Genomic DNA, 21,767 nt, shown 5'->3' on the forward strand with positions numbered 1-21,767 from the left:
GCTTTGATTTTTTGATGGTAGTGTATTACATTAATTGATTTTCTTGTGTTGAACCAACCTTGCATACCTGGATTAAACCCCACCTGGTCATGGTGTATAATTCTTTTTTTTTTTTTTTCCTTTATTGGATATGTGGTTTCCAAGTATTTTCTCCCATTGTGTAGCTTATATTTTGACTTTCATGATAAAGACCTTTAAGACACAAAATTTTTTGTTTTGATGAGGTTCCATTTATCTGCTTTTTCTTTTGTTCCTTGCACTTTGGATGTAAAGTCTAAGAAACTGTTGTCTAACACAAGGTCTGAAGATGTTTCCCTGCATTTTCTTCTATGAGTTTGATAGTTCTAGCTCTTATATTTAAGTCTTTGATTCATTTTGAATTGATTTTTGTATATGGTGTAAAGAAGGGGTCCTCTTTCTTTTTTTTTGGGCAAATGGAGATCCAGTTTTTTAACACCATTTGTTGAAAGAGACTATTATTTCCCAATTGAGTAGTCTTTGCCGCCTTGTCAAAAATCAGTTGGCTGTAAATGTTAGGTTTAAGTTGTGAGCTCTCAATTCTGTTCCATTGGTCTATATGTTTGTCCTTGTGCCAGTACCTTGCTGTTTTGATTACTGTAGGCTGCCCAGCAAATGCAGCCCTTCACCTAACCTTCCCCTGTAATCCTGAGGAAGCACTGCATCTTTAAATATCTACCACCTCCACCCCTATCAGGGAGGGTTGAAACAACAGCTGCCCTCAGAGCCGGGACCCAGTGATCTGAATCCGCTAATCAAAAGCCAGGATCAGCCATTGGCTGTGTAAACCCCTGTTCTTTTTTTTTTTTTTTTAATTCATTTTATTGAGATATACTCACACACATTACATAGATGTGCATTCATCACCAAAATCAATCCCTGACACCTTCATTACCACACACACAAAAATAACAAGAATAATAATTAAAATGAAAAAGAGCAATTAAAGTAAAAAAGAACACTGGGTGCCTTTGTTTGTTTGTTTTTTCCTTCCCCCATTTTTCTACTCATCCATCCATAAACTAGACAAAGGGGAGTGGCTTTCCCAATCACATTGTCACCCCTCATAAGCTACATTTTTATACAATTGTCTTCAAGATTCATGGGTTCTGGGTTGTAGTTTGATAGTTTCAGGTATTTACTGCTAGCTACTCCAAATCACTAGACCCTAAAAAGGGTTGTCTATATTGTGCGTAAGAGTGCCCACCAGAGTGACCTCTCGGCTCCTTTTGGAATCTCTCTGCCACTGTAGCTTATTTCATCTTCCTTCATCTCCCTTTTGGTCAAGAAGATGTTCTCCATCCCACGATGCCGGGTCTACATTCCTCCCCAGGAGTCATATTGCACATTGCCAGGGAGATTCACTCCCCTGGGTGTCTGATCCCATGTAGACGGGAGAGCAGTGATGTATAATTCTTTTACTGTGCTGCTGGATTCAATTTGTGAGTATTTTGTTGAGGACTTTTGCATCTATATTCTTGAAAGAGATTGGTCTAGAATTTTCTTTTTTTTAATATCTTTGTCTGATTTTGGTGTTAAGGTGATGTTGGCTTTATAGAATGAGTTGGGTGGCTTTCCCTCCTCTTCTATTTTTTTGACGAGTTTGAGGACGATTGGTGTTAATTCTTGAATGCTTGGTAGAATTCACATGTGAAGCAATCTGGTCCTGGGCTTTTCTTTTTTTAGGAGCTTTTTGATGACTGATTTAATCTCTTTACTTGTGATTGGTTTGTTGAGGTCATCTATTTCTTCTCAGGTCAATGTTGGTTGTTTATGCTTTTCTAGGAAGTTGTCCATTTCGTGTAAGCTGTCTAGTTTATTAGCATATAGTTGCTCATAGTATCTTCTCATTATCTCCTGTATTTCTGCAGGGTAAGTCATTACGTTTCTTTTCCTGTTTCTGATTGCATTTATTTGCATTCCCTCTCTCCCTCTCTCTCTCTCTTTTTTTTTTTTTTTGCCTAGCTAGGGGTCCATCAATTTTGTTGATTTTCTTGAAGAACCAGCTTCTGGTTTTGTTGGTTCTCTCTATTGTTTTCCTGTTCTCAGTTTCATTTGTTTCTGCTCTAATCTTTGTAATTTCTTTCATTCTGTTTGCTTTTGGGTTAGTTTCCTGTTGTTTCTCTAGTTCCTTCAAGTGGACAGTTAATTCCTCAATTTTTGCTCTCCCTTCTCTTTTAATATAGGCACTTCGGGCAATAAATTTCCCTCTCAGCACTGCCTTTGCTGCATCCCCTAAGTTTTGATATGTTGTATCTTCATTGTCATTTGCCTTGAGGTATTTGCTAATTTCTCCCTTTACCCACTGATTTTCTAAGAGTATGTTGTTTAGTCTCCATATATTTGTGAATTTTACAATCTTCTGCCTGTTATTTATTTCCAACTTCATTCTGTTATGATCCGAGAAAGTGTTTTTTATAATATCAATATTTTAAAATTTGTTGAGACTTGCTTTGTGACCCAACATATGGTCTATCCTAGAGAATGTTCCATGAGCACTTGAGAAAAACATTTATCCTGCTGTTGAGGGGTATAGTATTCTATAAATGTCTGTCAAGTCTAGTTCGTTTATCATACAATTCAACATCTCCATTTCCTTATTGATCCTCTATCTAGATATTCTATCCATTGATGAGAACGGTGTATTGAAGTCTCCACCTATTACTGTAAAGTTATCTACTTCTCCTTTCATTGTTCTCAGTGTTTACCTCATGAATTTTGCGGCACTCTGGCTTGGTGCATAAATATTTATGATTGTTTTGTTTTCTTGATGAATTGACCCTTGTATTAATTTATAGTGTCATTCTTTGTCTCTTTTAATTGTTTTACTTTTGAAGTCTAATTGTCTGATACTAATATAGCTACTCCTACTTTTCTCTGGTTGCTGTTTGTGTGAAATATCTTTTTCAAACTTTACACTCTCAGCCTGTTTTTGTCCTGATGTCTAAAGTGAGTTTCTTGGAGACAGCATATAGATGGGTCCTGTTTTTTAATCCATTCTGCCAATCTGTGTCTTTTTATTGGGGAGTTTAATCCATTGCCATTTAGTGTTATTACTATAAGAGCAGTATTTTCTTCTACCATTTTGTCTTTTGGGTTTTATATGTCATGTCTTATTTTTTCCTCTCTCTCTTTTTACCCTTCCTGATAATGTTCATTTCTACACTCTTCTCCAAACCTTTCTCCTGTCTTTTCCTATCAGCTTTGTAGCACTCCCTTTAGTATTACTTGTAAGCGCTGGACTCTTAGTCACAAACTCGCTGAAAGTATTTTAATCTCGCCTTAATTTTTGAAGGACAGTTTTATTGGATATAGAATTCTTGGTTTCTGCAGAGAGAGCTGTACATAGTCTTATCGTGCTTCCCTTGTATGTGATGGATTGCTTTTTTCTTGCTGCTTTCACAATTCTCTCTTTGTCTTTGACGTTGGGCCATCTGATCAGTAAGTGTCTTGGAGTAGGTCTATTGGGGTCTGTTCCATTTGAGGTGCGCTGTACTTCTTGACTCTGTAATTTTATGTCTTTCATAAGAGTTGGGAAATTTTCAGTGACTATTTCTTCTGTTATTCTTTCTGTCCCCTTTCCCCTCTTCTACCTCTGGGACACCCATAACATGTATATTTGTATGCTTCATGTTGTCACTCAGCTCCCTAAGACCCTGCTCATATTTTTCCATTCTTTTCACTGTGTGTTCTTTTTGTGTATGAATTCAAATGTCTTGTCTTCCAATTCACTGATCCTTTCTTCTGCCTGTTCACATCTGCTGTTGTAGCCCTCCATTGTCTTTTTCATCTCCTCCATTAGGCCCTTCATTCCTCTAAGTTCTGCCATTTGTTTTCTCAAGTTCATGACTTCTTCTTTATAGTCTTCAGTGTCTTCTTTATATCCTTCATGTCTTTTGCTATATTTTCCCTCACTTCATTGACTTGATTTTTGAATTGATTTAGCAGATTTGTTTGAACATCTTTAATTAGTTCTTCCTTCAGTTCATTGAATTGATTTAGCATTAGTTGCCTCAACTCCTGTATCTTGGTTGAACTATTAGTTTGTCCCTTTGGCTGGTCCATATTTTTGTGTTTCCTAGTATGGCTCCTTATCTTGAGCTGTCTGGGCATCTGTCTTTCCTGATTAGTTTATTCTGGAGCCTGTTTTCACTCTTTTACGTAGGGTTTTCTTGGTGGTTGGCTTTGTTTTCTAACCTTTGGTGTTTAGTTCAGCTTATTCTAGGCCTCTAACTTAGGTTCTATGTAGTTGATCGGAGTTTTTCACCTCTTTTTTTTTTCTGTTTCTTGCCCTGTTTCTCTGTAGCCTGTTTGTATGAGGGTCTCCTCAGTTATGGTCAACCCCAGTCAAGTTTCCCAGTCCAGAGAGGCCCAGGTCTCAGGAGGAGGGTATGGAGTTTCCTTGAGAATGAGACCCTCCTGTGAGGCCTTTAGACTCTGTGCTTCTCCTATGCTGTCCAGCAGGTGGTGCTTGCCAACCCGCAGCTTCCTCACTAGTGAAAGGAGGTTTGGAGCCTTTAGTTCTCCTGGTGACCCTGACCCTGTTGGGGGCGTGGCTAACTAGCTGATTTCTGAATTCCAGCCCCTGGGGTCTGAGTTCCCCAAAGGAGGGCTGCCACTGGAGCTGGGCCACACACCCCTTTTCTTGGGAAGTTATGGTCTTTAGCAGATTTTCTCTGCTTATTGCTTATTGCTTTGTCTTATTGACAAAATAAGAGACTTATTGGTTTGTCTCTCAGAGCTATCTTAGCTCTGCTGTTGCCTGGGCCCAGGTTGCAAGTCTTTGAGGCTTTCTGTAATGGGCTTCTTAGAATAGTTATTTGAGAAAAAGATTAAATAAAGAAAGAAAGAAATAAAGAAATAAAGAAGGGCCCAGTATCATCTAGAAACCAGAAAAACCAGCTTTTCAGAGAAGGGCCCTGGCCCCCTGGGTTTGCATATGTGCCTGATTCTGTTTGAGCGAAGCCCTTCTCTGTATTATGTTCACCCCCAACTCCACAAGTCTCTGTTTTTTTATTTTTTTTTTATTTTTTATTTATTTATAAGACCAGTAGAGGAGCTATTTACATAAATATGTCCATTGGGTTAAAACCAGTATTCAACCAAGTCCCCTTTATTTAAAAAAAAATTCACAAAAGTTAAAAATTAGAAGCAAAGCAGATGTTATCAAAGGAGGCAAAATGGGTTCTCTTATTGTGAGGAAGATTCCATTAAGAAGCTGTCATGTACCTTTTTTTGCCAAATGAGTTCAAAACAAAAATTAAAAACTGGCCAAAATACATAGAGAAACTTATAAACCTGAAAGAAGTGAGTAGGAAGCCTAATTACCTCTTACTGTTTGATTGAGACAGATAAAATAATATATAGAAAACATTGTAGTAGAATTTCAACCACAAGAGGTAGACAAAAAGAGAAATAGAATTTGTCAAAAGACAAACTTGAATTAAAAAAAATTGAACATGTTCAATGTTATAAGAAAACTATAAGTTAGTGAAAAATGATTACAGAAAATGTCAGTCATCTAGAAGCTTAAAAATTCTTTTAAATTCCTATTGCTTAATAGAATGCAACAGTGCAAACTATATAGCATTGTAAACTAGAGTACAAATCTGTACTTTGGACATAAATTTATAGCCACATAAACTTTCATTATTAAAAAAGAAACACAAGTACTAAGCATTCAAATTTTTTAAGATAAAAGAATTGCAATACATGTTTAATAGAACAATAAGAAAGAGCTAAGACAAGATAAAAAATTAATAATTTAGAAAAACCGAAAAAGTAATAGGTATTACAAATCCAAAAGTTGAAAATCTTTTATCACAGATTGCTAGGAAATCTAACTGGGGGAAAATGCTAATTTCTAGGAATGAGAAATATATAGCTAAAAATATGCTTTAAAAATTTTAAAGTATTTATTAAAAGTTGATTATATTAGGGATCTCTAGGGAAACAGAATCAATGAGAGGTGTCTCTGACTATCAAATTTGTAAAAGTGACTCACACAACTGTGGGTATGCACGAGTCCAAATTCTGTGAGCAGTCAGCAAACTGTCAACTCCAAGGAAGATGTCAGATGAACTCCTCAGGAAACAAAGCAGCAACTTCAATGAACTCCTCAGGAAACACTTCACTGGGCAGCCGAAGAAGAAGTGAAGGGCCTCTATTTGTCTCGCTTATAAGTCTTCAACTGATTAATTGGATTAAATCCAGCCACTTGCATTCTCTCATTGTGGAAGGCACGCCCTTTGGTGAGTCATCAGTCACAGCTGCAGTCAATTGACTGATGATTTAATAAACCAGCCTGTTGGTTTATTAACCAGCCACAAACGTCCTCACAGCAATTGTTAGGCCAGTGCTTGCTTGACCAGACAGCTGGGTACTATTACCTGGCCAAGTTGACACATTACCTAACCATCACAGTCCACCCCTTGTCAACTTGGCAGTTACACACATCACCTAAAACCATACTTTGTCTCTAAGTAGGTAACAATAACAGACATATTTTGCCTAAAATACTCCGTTGTGCAGCATACAACTGGAAACGCACTAAGTCTCTCCAGAATAGGGTGCAAGTCCTTGGGTGACATTAGCTCTTAAAATTGATTTCCTTTAGTGTAAATACAGCAAAATGAACAGTATGGGTTATGCCATATGATAAGGGGATAAGACAGAGAAGAAAGGAAAGATATTTGCTTTACAGACAAATACAAACATAATCATAACAAAACAAGGAGGAAATATTCATGCCATCTTAGTCCTCGTTTCTGTAACTGGTCACATGGCCGTAGTTCATATTTGTCACTACCTTCTTCCACTACCCATTCCATGTTCCCTTTACCCTCAGCAAGCACTTCAGCTGGCCATGGTTCTTTGCCTGGTGGGGTGACCCAAACCTTCATTCCTGAAGTTTCTAGGCCATTGGTAGTCCTGCCTGGATTGGGTTGTTGCAGTTTTCCATTGACTTGAATCACAGGGCATGGTAGTACTAAAAGGCGCCCTAGGGGATCTCCTGTATTCCAGGAAAACTCTTCTTTACTTCCATTGTGTAGTTGCAGTGCTATTTCCCCTTGATAGTCAGGATCAATCACCCCAGCCAGTACAGTAATCCCCTTCCTTGCCTGTTGATTCAGAGGCATAAGAAGCCCAAAGTGGCCAAGTGGCAGTCTTAACTTCCAGTTCAATGGGATTATTGTTGTGTTTCCTGATGAAAGCACTCCTCCTTTTGGAATCAAGACCTGTAGACCAGCAGAGCTTAAGCTTGCAGGGACAGGAAGCAAAAATTTACCTAGTGGATCACTAGGAGTGATAGTGAGTGGTGCCACTCCTGTTTCCACCCCTTGATTCCTGGACCCATGAATCCTGGCTATGGGAGAAACAGCACCACAGAGTGGTTGCTGATTTAGAGCATACACAGCCTCCTGGAGAACACTGCCCCAACCCTGCAAGGTATTGCCACCTAGTTGGTGCCGAAATTGAGTCTTCAACAGGCCATTCCACTGTTCTGTCAACCCAGCTGCCTCTGGATGATGGGGAACATGGTAAGACCACAGAATTCCATGAGCATGTGCCCATTCCCTCACTTCATTTGCTGTGAAGTGTGTTCCTTGGTCTGAAGCAATGCTGTGTGGAATACCATGACGGTGGATGAGGCATTCTGTAAGTCCACAGATGGTAGTTTTGGCAGAAGCATGTCGTGCAGGGAAGGCAAACCCATATCCGGAGTATGTGTCTATTCCAGTAAGAACAAATTGCTGCCCTTTCCATGATGGAGGTGGTCCAATGTAATCAATCTGCCACCAGGTAGCAGGCTGATCACCTCGGGGAATGGTGCCATATCAGGGACTGAGTATGGGTCTCTGCTGCTGGCAGATTGGGCACTCAGCAGTAGCTGTGGCCAGGTCAGCCTTGGTGAGTGGAAGTCCATGTTGCTGAGCCCATGCATAACCTCCATCCCTACCGCCATGACTACTTTGTTCACAAGCCCATTGGGCAATGACAGGAGTTGCTGGGGAAAGAGGCTGATTGGTATCCACCAAACGGGTCATTTTATCCACTTGGTTATTAAAATCTTCTGCTGAAGTCACCCTCTGGTGAGCATTCACATGGGACACAGATATCTTCATGTTGTTTGCCCACTCAGAAAGGTCTATCCACGTACCCCTTCCCCAGACTTCTTTGTCACCAATCTTCCAATCATGTTCCTTCCAAGTCCCTGACCATCCAGCCAAACCATTAGCAACAGCCCAGGGATCAGTATACAAATGCATCTCTGGCCAGTTCTTCCAAGCAAAGTGAACAACCAGGTGCACTGCTCGAAGTTCTGCCCACTGGGAGGATTTCCCCTCATCACTGTCCTTCAGGGACATCCCAGAAAGGGGCTGCAGTGCTGCAGCTGTCCACTTTCGGGTGGTGCCTGCATATTATGCAGAACCATCTGTAAACCAGGCCTGAGTTTTCTCTTCCTCAGTCAACTGACTGTAAGGAACTCCCCAAGATGCCATAGCTGTGGGCTGGGAAAGAGAAGGTAAGGTGGAAGGAGTGGGGGCCATGGGCATTTGGGCCACTTCCTCATGTAACTTACTTGTACCTTCAGGACGTGCTTGAGCTCTATCTCGTATATACCATTTCCATTTTATGATGGAGTGCTGCTGTGCATGCCCAACTTCATGGCTTGGTGGGTCAGACAATACCCAGAGCATGACAGGTAACTCAGTTCTCATGGTAACTTGGTGGCCCCTCCTACAAACAAAAAAGAGGCAACCAGCAAGTTACACAATTAATTTGATGAAGCTGCCTTTTTCTGATGAATTCTGACAAAGGTGGCATTAAAAAAGTATAGATTTGTCTCACTTATGAATGTAGTTGTAAAAATCCTAAATAAATGTCAAAAAAACCCAAATCTAACAGACTAGTGGAAGTACTGTTTTCATCATGACTCCAAGAATACAAGCATGATTTAAATTAAAGCCTTAGACAACTAACTGATTATGGGAGTATGGTGAAGTGATGTTAAATGACATGTCTCTTGGTTTACCATACCAGGATAAAGTGTATATGTAGATTTAACACATTGGTGGGACATATAAGTGGTTTTTGGTGAAAGTTCACAGGAAATAGTAAAAATCTGGGCTCTTTTACCTGACCCCAACACCCCAAGGCCAGGGAGATACTTACCTGTCAGTCTTATTCTGGGGAAAGCAAGAAAAAGAAACCACAGGCTCAGCTTTGGGGAGCCATCAGAGAAGCCTTTGGCACCTTTCCTGACTGCCTCCATAGGGCACTTTGGAGCTGGTCTGTGCCCCTTTTGTGGGCCTCTGGCCCTGGTTTGGCTGGGAAAGACCAAATTGGGAAAGTTCTCCCCAGAGTGACCCTCCTCCCAGAATTTGCTGTCCAGGCAAAAGCAGCATGGCACAATGAAAGGAGTGTAAAAAACTAAAGAAGTGGACGGTCTAGGATAAAAGTCTGCTGATTTCAGATACCCAGGAGAAGGTGGTTTGTCCCCTGGGAAACAGAGGGGACCACCAAACTTCTATAAACAGGGAAACTCCAGAACAACTTACAGGCAAAAGCCCAGAACAAGTCAGAGGGCCATTAAGACAGGGAAAACCCTGTACAGTGCATGTGCCTTGGGCAGACCTTCCTGATAGGAGGGCTGGAGGTCAGGAAAATCTCTGTCTTATCACCAGCTGGTTACAAAACCAGAAAACAGACATCCTAGGGAATAAATCCCAGAGTTAACACTGTAAAATATTAAATGTACAGTGTGCAAAAAAAAATGAGGGTACAAAACAAAGAAACAGGAAATGATGGCCAATCCAAAAAAGAGGGCAAAAATCCAGAAAAATCCATTGAAGAAAACAAGAATGTGGATATACGAAACAGCACACTTAAAAAAAATGATCTTAAAAATGCTTAAGGAGGTGAAGGAAAGTAGAGAGAGAGAACTATAGGATATCAGGAAAACAATGAATATTATGGGCATCTAATAAAGAGATAGAAATTTTTAAAAGGAACCAAATAGAACTACTATATTTGAAGATCACAATAATCGAAATGAAAAATGCCCAGGAAGGTTTCAAGAGCCAAATGGAGCTGACAGAAGAAAGAATCAGTGAACTTGAAGGCATTACACTTGAACTGAGTCAGGCTGAGGGGCAGAAAGAAAAAAGAATTATTAAAAGCAAAAATAGCCTCAGACAGCTATGAGACACTATCAAGCACATCAAATCATGCATTATAGGAATTCCAGAAAGAGAAGGTAGAAAGTGACAGAAGGAATAGTCAAAGAAATAATGTCCAAAAACTTCCAAAACTTAGCAAAAGAGAGAATATGCACATCCACAAAGCTCAGAAAACACCAAACGGGATAAACATGAAGAAAAATACACTCTGTTGTATATTGATTACAATATCAAATGCAAAAGACAAGGAGAGATTTCGGAAAACTGCAAGAGAAAAGCAAGATGTTACATATAAGGGAATCCCAATAAGATTGAGTACTAATGTCTCATCAGAAACTACGGAAATTGAACAACATACTTGAAACAACCAATGGGTTAAGAAGAGAAATTAGGAAATATCTTGAGGTGATCTAAAAGGAAGAAACCACATACCAAAACTTATAGATGCAGCAAAGATAGTGTGGAGAGGTAAACTTATAGCTCTTAAGTTTTTACATTAAAAAAGAAGAAAGACTTCAAATGAGCAACCTAACCTCAAAATTGAAAGAACTAGATAAAGAGCAAGCTAAATGTAAAACAAGCAGAAGGAAAGGAAGAACATATTAGAGCAGAAAGAAAGGAAATTGAGAACAAAAAAGCAATAGAGAGAATCAACAAAATCAAAAGTTGGTTCTTTGAAAAGATCAACGAAATTGACAAATCTTTAACTAGACTGGCAAAAAAAAGAGAGATTACAAATAATGAAAATCAGAAATGTAAAGGGAGACATTGCTAGCAACCACGCTGAAATCAAAAGGACTGTAAGTGGATACTGTGAACAACTGTATGCCAATAAATTTGAAAACCTAGATGAAATGGACAAATTCTTTGAAACACACTAACTGCCTACGTTGACTCAAGAAATAGAAGAGCTCAACAAACCAATTACTAGTAAAGAGATTGAAGCACAGGCCAGATGGCTTCACGGGAATTCTACTGAACATTTCAAGAAGACTTAACTCCAATTCTGCTCAAACTCTTCAAAAAATTGAAGAGGAGGGAACACTCTCTAACTCATTATGTGAGGCCAGTATCACCCTTACGCCACAGTCAGATAAAGATACCACAAGAAAAGAAAACTACAGGCCAATTTCTCTGATGAATATAGATGTAAAAATCCTCAACAAAAAACTAGCAAACTGAATCCCACAGCATATTAAAGGAATTATACAACATGATCAAGAGGCATTTATCCCTGGTATGCAAGGTTGGTTCAACATAAAATTAATTAATGTAATATACCCCATTAAAAAACACATGATCATCTCCATTGATGCAGAAAAAGCATTTGACAAAATTCAGCACCCCTTCTTGATAAAAACACTTAGAACAGTAGGAATAGAAGGAAACTTCTTCAACAGGATAAAGGGCATTTATGAAAAGCCCACAGCTAACATTGTACTTAATGGTGAAAGACTGAAAGCTTTCTAAGATCAGGAACAAGACAAGGATACCCACTGTCACCACTGCTATTCAACATTGTACTGGAAATTCTTGCTAGAGAAATTAGGCAAGAAGAAGAATTAAAAGGCACCCAAATTGGAAAGGAAAGAGTAAAACTTTCCCTATTTACAGATGTGATCCCATATACAGAAAATCCTGAAAAAATCTACCTCAAATCTCCTAGAGCTAATAAATGAATTCAGCAAAATGGCAGGATACAATATCAACATCCAAAATTCAGTGGTGTTTCTATACACAAGCAGTGAACAATCACCATTCACATAGCAACTAAAAGAATCAAATATCTAGGAATAAATCTAACCAAGGATGTGAAGGACTTGTACAGAGAAAATGACAAAACATTGCTAAAAGAAATTAAAGAAGACCTAAAATAAATGGAAGGACATTCTGTGTTCATGGATTGGAAGACTAAATATCATTAAGATGTCAAATTCCTAGAAGAAAACATAGGGAAACATGTTAAGGACAGTGGTTTCTTAGACTTTACACACAAAGCATAAGCAGCATAAGAAAAAATAGATAAATGGACCTCATCAAAATTAAAAAACTTTTGTTCCTCAGAGTACTTAATCATGACATCTGATTATTCTTAATTGATTTCGTTGGTGTAGTAATTGATGATGGTTTGTTATTGACAAATAGTCTTTTTATTTTTAGCTTGAACTTTAACCTCTGATTAAACAATATGGTTATTTAGAAAACTTGTTGTTTGGTCTAAAATTGGTGACTTGGGAGCTTTACAGTTTTATTACTCACCTCTAGTTGTGTTTCTTCTAGGTGAAATTTATACTTGGAGACTTTTTAACTCCCTCTTTTGGGAGATAAGGAAGCACCACTATGGGCAGTGGTTGGTCTACTTTAGACGCTCCCTTGTCTCATTTACTTGTGGTTCTTGTATCTAGTCTATCCTGTTCCTGTAAGCATTAATCCCCTTTCCCCAACAAAGTCTGAATAAGCCTTACAGATTTCATTTCAAACAATTTATGATTAACTAAAACCATTCTTTCATTTCTAGAATTGTAGAAATCTACAGTAGAAGATTACAAGGTAAACTTTTAAATCTTACAGAAAAATCAAAGATTGTATTTTTTGTTTTTCTTGTTACAAATGTAACAAATATACCTTATAAAAATCACAATGTTATAGGAATGTAAAACAGAAACAGAAAGTCTGCCATGTTTCAAGTCTCCAGAAGAAGTCACTATGGTATTTGTCTATTCTGTATTTGTCTATTCTGTAACATTTTTTCTATGCATATACCAACATTTTAAAACCAGTTTGTTTTCATTATAGTTAAATAAAAAATTGGCTCATATTATATTGGCTTAACTTTATTTTTCCCTACTTTTTTTCATGTAACAAATCGTAAACATTATTTTTCCATATACATGTAACTATCTCTTTTATTTTGATGGCTATTTAGCATTCCATTGTACGGCTGTGCCACAGTTTGATTTAACCAGTCCCTGGACTGATAGACATTTGTGCCTTTTTTTTAGTTTTCAAATAGGTACAATGCTGTGGTGAACATTCTTGTATGTATTCAAAGACAAGTTGTTTTATTCAGCATAGGAACTACATTATTTAGGTTAAATAGTTGGTTTCCAACATTGCTCTAAGTACAATCCAATAATTGGACTTTAGCTCCTTACTTAGTCCTGTTTCAAGCTATTTATTTGCTCCACTTTACCTCTGTGTATGTGCTTGTTACCAATATCCTGTTGGTCTTATTTCATGTGAAGAAACAGTTGCCATTAATGTGTCCCCCCAAGTGATGCTGGAGGGCTTTAGGGGCTCCTGAGATCTCTTAGCACTTGCATTGCAGGTGAGAGACTTAAACCGGGACCTCCTTGTGACCCAGTCATCAGACAAACAAAATGGTAAAAGCTGTTGTGTCTTGTATATAAAGTCTCACAAAAGTTTGCTTTTTAAGAGTTCAGATATTCTAGAGACAGAAAAAGCTTTCAGGTATCTGTTTGTGTCAGATTCTTAATCTGAGTTTCTTGTCACATCCCCAGTTCAAGAGCGCCTTACAAAACAAATTGCCGTAGCAATCACAGAAGCCTTGACACCTGCTGGAGTTGGGGTAGTGGTTGAAGCAACGTAAGTTTGTATCTGCTTTTAATAACATCATAGTGATACACGAAAAGTGATCTTGCTATTCAGTGCTGCTCACTTTTTCTAGCAGCAGCTGGTGCTAGAGAATTGGTAGTAGCTGTTGGTTTCTGTCTCTGAACCTAGAGCCCCCTATTACAAATGCTTTCATTTGCTTTGTTGCTAATATAGGAATCAGAGTATGGGAAATTATACATAAGTATAATATTTTGTTTCACATTTAAAAACTAGAGAGTGCTCAGCATTGGTACAAAGGTCAGCTGAAGAAACTTCAAGTTAGAATGAAGAATTGAGCACATATTGTGGGCAGTTTTCATCCACTCGACTTGTGTGGCACGAGCTTGGTACTTTCAGTGTTGTCTAACTTAACAGGTTGCTGAGACTAACTGTGGTCACCTGGATTCTGCTGGTGAAACCAGCATACTTTAGTATATCACTGAACATCTAAACTAGGAGAATGCTCTCTCGGCTCTGAAGGTAGATCAAGGAGAACTCTCAGTTTCTTCTTATGTAGAAATTGTGTATCTCTGTAGACCCTTCATATCATTTTCACCCAGGAAGGAAATTCCATCTTTTCCCTCCTTTTGAATGTGTTAGGGACTTGACCATTGACAAGAATAAAAACTATAAGATGAAGAAACTAAAAAAAAGTTATAGATCACAGCTGCCTAAGTACTGATAAATTGACACACTTGGTAATGGTGCACTGAGATTAATCTTTTTGCCCACTTTTAATTTTAGAACCCAAACCAGCCACTGTCTACTCCTTTAATCCACCTTTGCTGTCTTGTTTTGTAGACATATGTGTATGGTAATGCGAGGGGTACAGAAAATGAACAGCAAAACTGTGACCAGCACGATGTTGGGTGTGTTCCGGGAAGATCCAAAGACTCGGGAGGAGTTTCTAACTCTCATTAGGAGCTGAACTGTGGTGCCTGCTGTGTGGTTTGCACATCATACTGCCAGTAGCATTGTTTGGTCTTAATTGTTTGTACATTCTATTTTTCAATTGTTACAGATGTGAACTTTACTCCTGGTCACTAATTGTGCTTAAATTATTTATAGCAAGCCAAAATAAAAATAATTTATAAAGGGGTGAACCCTCTACTTTATTCTTGCCACCTTTTAGTGGTGACATTAAAGTGAACTGCCAATAGTGTAAGTTGTATACACAAAATCACTGCCATTCAAATACCTGAGAGTGCTGGGAAGAGAGAAGAATTAATGTATTTTGTTGAAATTGTATGGCATTTGGACTCAGCATAGGAGTGCTGGGAATGGGAGAGAACTATGGTCAATACAATTTTTTCCTCCCCAAACAAAAATGGTATAGTGCTGAAAGTACTTAAATCAACTTATGTACAGTGTGAAACTTTGCTCTGCAAATTCAAAGTCTAATAGGTTCCATTTTAGTCACGTTTAAACCAACAGTGACAGTTTATTTTTTACATATTTATTTTTTAAATACCAAGTCATAATGTTAGTCACTAATGGGAAGTGGTGGGGTGTCTGTGCTTTGGATTTTACTGTGAGTTTAAAAAGCACATTTCTACCTTCTATTATTTTAAATTTCAAATACAGGAAATTAGTTTCTGGAGTTGGTTACAAGTTTATTCTCATGTCAACATGCAGGGATTTAGACATTTAACTCTCTGTGCCTTGATGAGAATATCATACCTTTTGAGTGTAGACCCTTTGCCTTTTAAAAAAGCCATTATTTTATAAGACTTAGTAGGGACACTGCAATTAACTAGTCCTCACAGTTTTACTTTTTGAGGTTTCCTGGGAACTTACTATGTATGTTCCATATACATGCCTCAAAACTTTTTTTCTTTTGGTCTTATCAAGTATTTTTCCAGAAAATTTTGGGAGTGTGCATCATTTTCAGGTCTGAGAACCATCACTTCCATGAACACGAGAGAATGAAGAATGAAATGACTGTGACTGCCTTGTGAGCTATGTCCAGTGTGCTAATGAAATCTGTGTTGTTGATGTCTGTGAAAAAATGCACCAGGAAATCTTCAGCTAGTTTTCCATGTGCTCCATGTGGGATTTGTTTTCAATGTAGTTCTGTACAGGTGGTATAGGTATTTTAGTCCAGGAAGCTGTTGCCTTATCAATAATTATCTTAAAATTTCCTTCACTGGGGCAGTGTGGGCCAAATTAAAACAGAACAACCCCTCACCCCCATGCAGTTATTTCATGTAGAAGTTTTCATATTTGTTTGACATCATGGTCTTCAAATATTTCCCATCACGTTAAGAAGAACTAAATAATGCTTGATTTAACTTTGATTGTCCTATATAAGTCTTATCTCTGACACTTTGCATTATGATGGGATGACATGGCTGAGGTGTTTTTTTGTTTTAATTCTTTCTGATTTCTGGTATTTCCTAGTTTTTCTGTATTTGGAGTTTCTAAAATATAGTGGTTGATTTTGAATTCCTTTTTTAACCTAACCTGGTATAATCATTATCCTGCTTGATATTTAGACATTTAGAGGTAGAATTCTAAGCACTCAACTCATGTTTAGTATTCTAAAGTAAAATCAGGTGGAACTGGAGGACCAAAGAAATTGTTAGCTGTAGATTCATCTCTCTGAGATCATTTGTATTCCTTTTTAACAACCCTTTGTTCTAATATTCCCTCAAAGTCTTTTCATAAAGGTCTAATATATCCACAGGCTGTTCTCTTACTAGTAAATGCAAAGTAATTGCCTTGTCTATTTTACTGTGGTCTGTAGTACTTCAAACTTACCTTCTCATATTTATGGCCTTCAGTCAATTTGGGGGGATTTTTAAGAATTTGATGCATTTAAATATACTGTTCAGTTAAATTGTTTGAATGTTATGTATGTGTATGTATGTACCTGAAGTTGGTTCTATTTAAATTATTAAAGTGTTATGACTTTGTTCTTGTGAAAGTAGTTTCTTTTGGAACCACCAGTCTGTGTATCTCAATTACCACAATTATTTTCATTTTAGTCTGTTTAGTCAAAGATACCAGTCTTAAGGGTTGCTCCCACCCCTCCAGTTTGTAAATCAATCCCAGTGTCAGTACAAGGTAATCCCAGGCTCTGACAGTTTATCTGCTGTGGTTTGGGTATTGCTCTCCTCACCCTCCTGCTGGGGAAGGGAAAGGAGATTTGAGGAATCTGAGTGGTTCTCATATCCCTGCTTGCCCTAAGCCTAAATTAAAGTAACTGCAGCCTCCTGAGAACTGGTGCTGCTTTCTCTGCGGGGGCGGGAAAAGCTCTGAGGCAGGGAGCGGTACCACTGTGACACGGGAGTGAGCGGAAGAGGGTTTCCTCCCTCTTCTATAAAGAGCCCTCCCTGGGCATAACCTCCAAGTGGGTGCAGTGGGTTGTGTTGTCTCTTTTATGTTATTGCCCAGTGACCTTGTCATTCCCTCTGGGGACAATCTTCTCCCCCTCCCCTGCTCCATCTAGGTTGTCAGTGTGTCCAGGTACACTGTGGACTGTTAAGTGGCGAATCCAAAGACGAAAACTATGAATCCTTATGGCCCCAAAACAATCCTTAAAACCACGACTCACAGGCATGAATAAACAATGACCTGCTCCGCTAAGCTCAAGTTACTAATTCTGGGTTTTTTCATTGACATTGATTGGCCGAGTTCCTTGTTTTGTTGCTAAGTGGAAGAGCAATTGTAAATACCAAAGGTTTTAAAGGCTTTCTGCCAACACGAAGCACCCAGATTCACCATGAGCATGTGTCTTCCTGCTGATGGTGAGAAGAAGCAATCCCAGAGATGAATTTAAGGCAAAGTGTGAATACCTGTCAGCACCGGTCCTTCCAGAGACACTTTATTTTTGTTTCAATTTTTATTATGGGAAAAATATGACACGTACAACAGTAGAGAGACTAGCATAACGAATGCCTATGTACTCATCACCCAGCTTCAGTAATTCTTGACTCCTGCTCATCTTGTTTTCTATATACTTCCCACCTCTACTAGATTATTTTGAAGCAAATTCCAGATATCATTCCATCCATAAATATTTGAGATTATCTAAAAGGAGAGGACCTGTGGAAAAAAATAACCAAATGCCATTATCGTACAAAAAATCTTTAATATCAAATATCCAGTCAAACTCAATTTTCCTCTTGTCACTATTTTTTCTTTTTTTTTTAATCATATTTTTTTATTGTCAAATGTAACATATATACATAGAAGTGATAACTTTCCAAATCCACTTTTGACAAGTAGAGAGCAAATTTCACAGAATATTATGGGTTAAAAATGTCACTATTTTTAAAGTTTATTTGAATCAAGATACAAATGAGGTTCATGCATTGCAATCGGTTGCCGTGTTTCTTAAGTCTGTTTAAAGCTGTAGATTCACCTCTGCCTCCCTCCCGTCTTTTCCTTATAATTTATTTGGCCATTTGCTTTTGGAGAAGCCCTGTGTTTAACCTCAACAAATGTCCAACTGCTGAAATGTCTGTGGCTGTCTGACACATCTCCTGTGTTTGGTCATTTCTTTTTCTGAATCTGTCCTTTCTGAACAGGCTTCGGTATTAAAACATCTACCAAGTGGCTTCCTTGGCTTCAACTTGGTAAGTTCTTTGGCTGCCAAGAATTTGCTTAAGGCGGAGGGATTATTACAGGATGGAAGCAGTGAATCCAACAAGCCTTGACATCACTTTGAGTGTCTGTCCCTGGGGAATTCCAAGATTTGGGTTGGATGGTAGCAGTCCTTGGATTTTCCCCACCCTTTCTTCATTTCCATTTCCATGGCCCTCTGAGTAAAAATCTGGCCAGTGGCTGACTGGAGTGGGGAGCTTGTTTTATTTGGTGTGATGGTGTGGTTAGGACTTGTATACCAGTCCTGTTGGGATGACTACTGTTACATGCGTTACATAGCCCTGATGCATCTATCCACATTCCCTCTTATTTCTACATTCTCCTCTTAGGTTTGAGTAATGTGTCCACAATGCTGACCTTTTGAGAAAGGCTTTAACTTCTGGAACTGTGCTGCCAAGAGTAACATGGTTTGCTTGTTGGTAAGTGTTGAGAAGGCTGTGTTGAGAGAGTTCTGTGATGAAATGCCTGGGTGTGTGGGAAAACTTCCTCTGAGGCTGACACACTTAGTTTAATTGGTTTTCTCCTGATTTCAGAATGTGGGTTTTTTTCTTCCTCTGTTTCCTGGATCCTTTCACATTTGGAAATTTGCTAAACAAATAAATTACTTGAGATATTTTTATTTCTAGTTTGTCTTTTTTTTTGGATTTCCCGGTATACATCCACTAATGCTAATTTTTACAGCCACAGTCTATCTTGACCAGTACATTTATTTATGGAAATTTTTTCTTTGCAGAGCCATTTCACATCCAGGGATAAATGGAATAGAAAAGAGAGAAGCTACTAAGTAAAAATCAATTTAAAACCGTTCTGACTGCTCAGGAACAGAATGTTTTTATCTTGGTCATTTGGAAAGTACCTTTAACTAGGGACAGGTAATCTCAGAGCAAAATTTTTCACTTAGAGTCTCATTTCTGGGTATTTACAAAAGTTGATTCACCTGTAAGGTGAAGTCCCTATCAAAATCTTATCTAACCTTCTATTACTTAGCAGTTGTCAAAATTACTTCTTCATGAAGGGGTGGGAGAGTGACTTCTTATGTCAGTGCTTCAATATTTTGTTAATAGAACTGTATAAACTTTAGTCTTTTAAAAAATAATTATAAAGTTTCTTGTGCCCTTGCAGAATAGATAAGTCAACTTGAATTCTCATTGCATTTTTTTTCAAATCTTATTTTTTATTATAGAATATAACATATATACATAGAAGTGATAACTTTCCAAGTACAATTTAACAAATAGAGAGCTATAAGGTGTTTTGTCTCATTGCCTTTTTAACTGGAACACCATAAAAGAAGAGATTAAAGTAGGGTGATACAACCCTGAGTCCTGAGAATCTGTAACTTGTGTTTCCTGTATTTTAGTTTTTGGGGTGTTTCTGTGTGTGTGTGTATACATGACCAAGTGGGATTTATCCCAGGAATGCAAGGGTGGTTTGACTTATAAAAATCAGTGAAATATACCACATAAATAGGATTAAGAGGAAGCAAGCACATGGTCATCTCAATAGATGCAGAAAAGGCATTTGACAAAATCCAGCACCCTTCCTCCATAGAAACACTCAGAAAGCTGGGGATAGAAGTGAACTTTCTCAACACGATAAATGCCATTTATGAACCTGTTGCCCCCACAGTTAAATCTGGAAGAATTGTTATGAACAGCTACTCTTTTTTTTATTTTCCTGGCATGTATTAAACTTTCTATAGTACTTTCCACAAGCATGGTTTTCTTTAACAGCTTTCTGAAGTAAAGAATATTTCCACCCTACAGATGAGGAAGATGGGGCCCCATCACTGGCTTCAAGAGCTGAGGTGCCTGCCCTGACGACATCTGCTGATCTTTCCATGAACACTGGACCCAGGCCATGAGATGGCGTCCAGCTCACCACTGCAGCTGGCTGATCTTCTCCAGTTTCTGATTGACCTTGGTAACTCCTCACCCCCACCCTTCACAGCAGGAGTCATTTTTGAGGATGTTTGCAATCGGCTTTGCCCTTTGAACTCAAAAGTGCTCCTGGGAGCCTCTTTAACATAGGAGTGTGAGTCAGTCACTTGTACTTCCAGCTAGCCACAGACCTAAATGCTCAAATAAATAAATAAATAAATAAATAAATGTTTTCTAAACATGTACTAAGCATAAAATTCAAAAACTACAAAAGGATATTAAGGAAAAGTTTATCTGTGCCCACATGAGCCAGACATCTGCCATCAACAGCGATGTTTTATGAAATGCTTTACCTTTTTTTAAGGGAATAGTGAAAAACAACTTTATTTGAATTTTAATAAAAATTAAGATGTAGCACACCCAAATTAAATATATATATATATATTTGAGCAGTTGTAGATTTATAGAAAACTCATTCCAAAAGTACACAGTTCCCATATTCCACTCAGTTTTTCATATTGTTAACATTTTGTATTAGTGTGGGACCTTTGTTACAATTGCTGAAACAATATTACAGTATTAACGACAGTCCATAGTTTGCATTAGAGTTGTACATTTTATGGCTTTTTTTTTTTTTATTTATTCTGGTAACATATACATTGCCATCTAAAATTTCTCCCTCTAACACTTTCAAGTATACAATTCAGTGGTGTTAATTACATTCAAAATGTTATGTTGCCATCATCACCATCCATTACCAAATTTTTTCCATCACTCCAACAGACATCCTGTATCAATTAAGCATTAGCTCCCCATTCCCCACACTGACCCCTCCCTACTAACCTGTATTCTAATTTCTGACTATGAATTTGCATATTCTAATTGTGAATCTTTTGCTTTTAATGCAAAACAAGACCCTCTCGCTTCCATTCAGGCTGACTTTATATACTTCCTCATGGCAGGATGTGTCACTTTAGTGGGGAGTGGTTTCCATAACTATCAGAGTGTGAGTTCATTACATTTATTTCTAGCATTCTTTTTAAGTCAGCATAGATGCTTTCTCTGAAATTATTTTAGCAAAAACATCCGTAAAAAAAATGTCAAATTTACAGAACTTGCACTACTCGAGCAAAGGAAAAGTGGATTCTGGTGAGCTGAGTGTCTAAAGCTGAGGCCCTTTTAGAATTTGGTTTTCTTTCACTTTTCACTTTTTTTGAATGGGTAACATGTACTTATGTAAAATTGTAAAAACACAAAAGAATATACAGTGAATAGTCTCCCTGTAACCCAGTCCGCAGCCACCCAGTTCCCTCCCTCAATACCCCCATTTTTACAGTGTTCTTCTGTATCTTTCCAAAAATATTTAGGACCTATACAAGTAAATTCACACATAGAAACACACACACATTTATATATATATATACACACACATTATATGTATCATGGTATATATCGACATATA

The 21,767-nt window shown here is 38.0% G+C and overlaps 1 protein-coding gene across 1 annotated transcript in view; it reads left to right on the forward strand.

Annotated features, from left to right (window-relative positions):
* The window catches only part of GCH1 (GTP cyclohydrolase 1), a 115,400-nt gene extending 98,674 nt beyond the window's left edge, over positions 1-16,726 (forward strand). The window contains exons 4-6 of the mRNA XM_037832666.1: positions 12,721-12,752; positions 13,724-13,808; positions 14,619-16,726. Coding sequence (XP_037688594.1) covers positions 12,721-12,752; positions 13,724-13,808; positions 14,619-14,745 — 244 coding nt within the window. The 3' untranslated portion in view covers positions 14,746-16,726. The remainder of the gene's footprint in view (positions 1-12,720; positions 12,753-13,723; positions 13,809-14,618) is intronic.
* Positions 16,727-21,767: the final 5,041 nt, after the last annotated feature.

This window comes from Choloepus didactylus, chromosome 4 (assembly GCF_015220235.1).
Source record: "Choloepus didactylus isolate mChoDid1 chromosome 4, mChoDid1.pri, whole genome shotgun sequence".
Taxonomy (NCBI): Eukaryota; Metazoa; Chordata; class Mammalia; order Pilosa; family Megalonychidae; genus Choloepus; species Choloepus didactylus.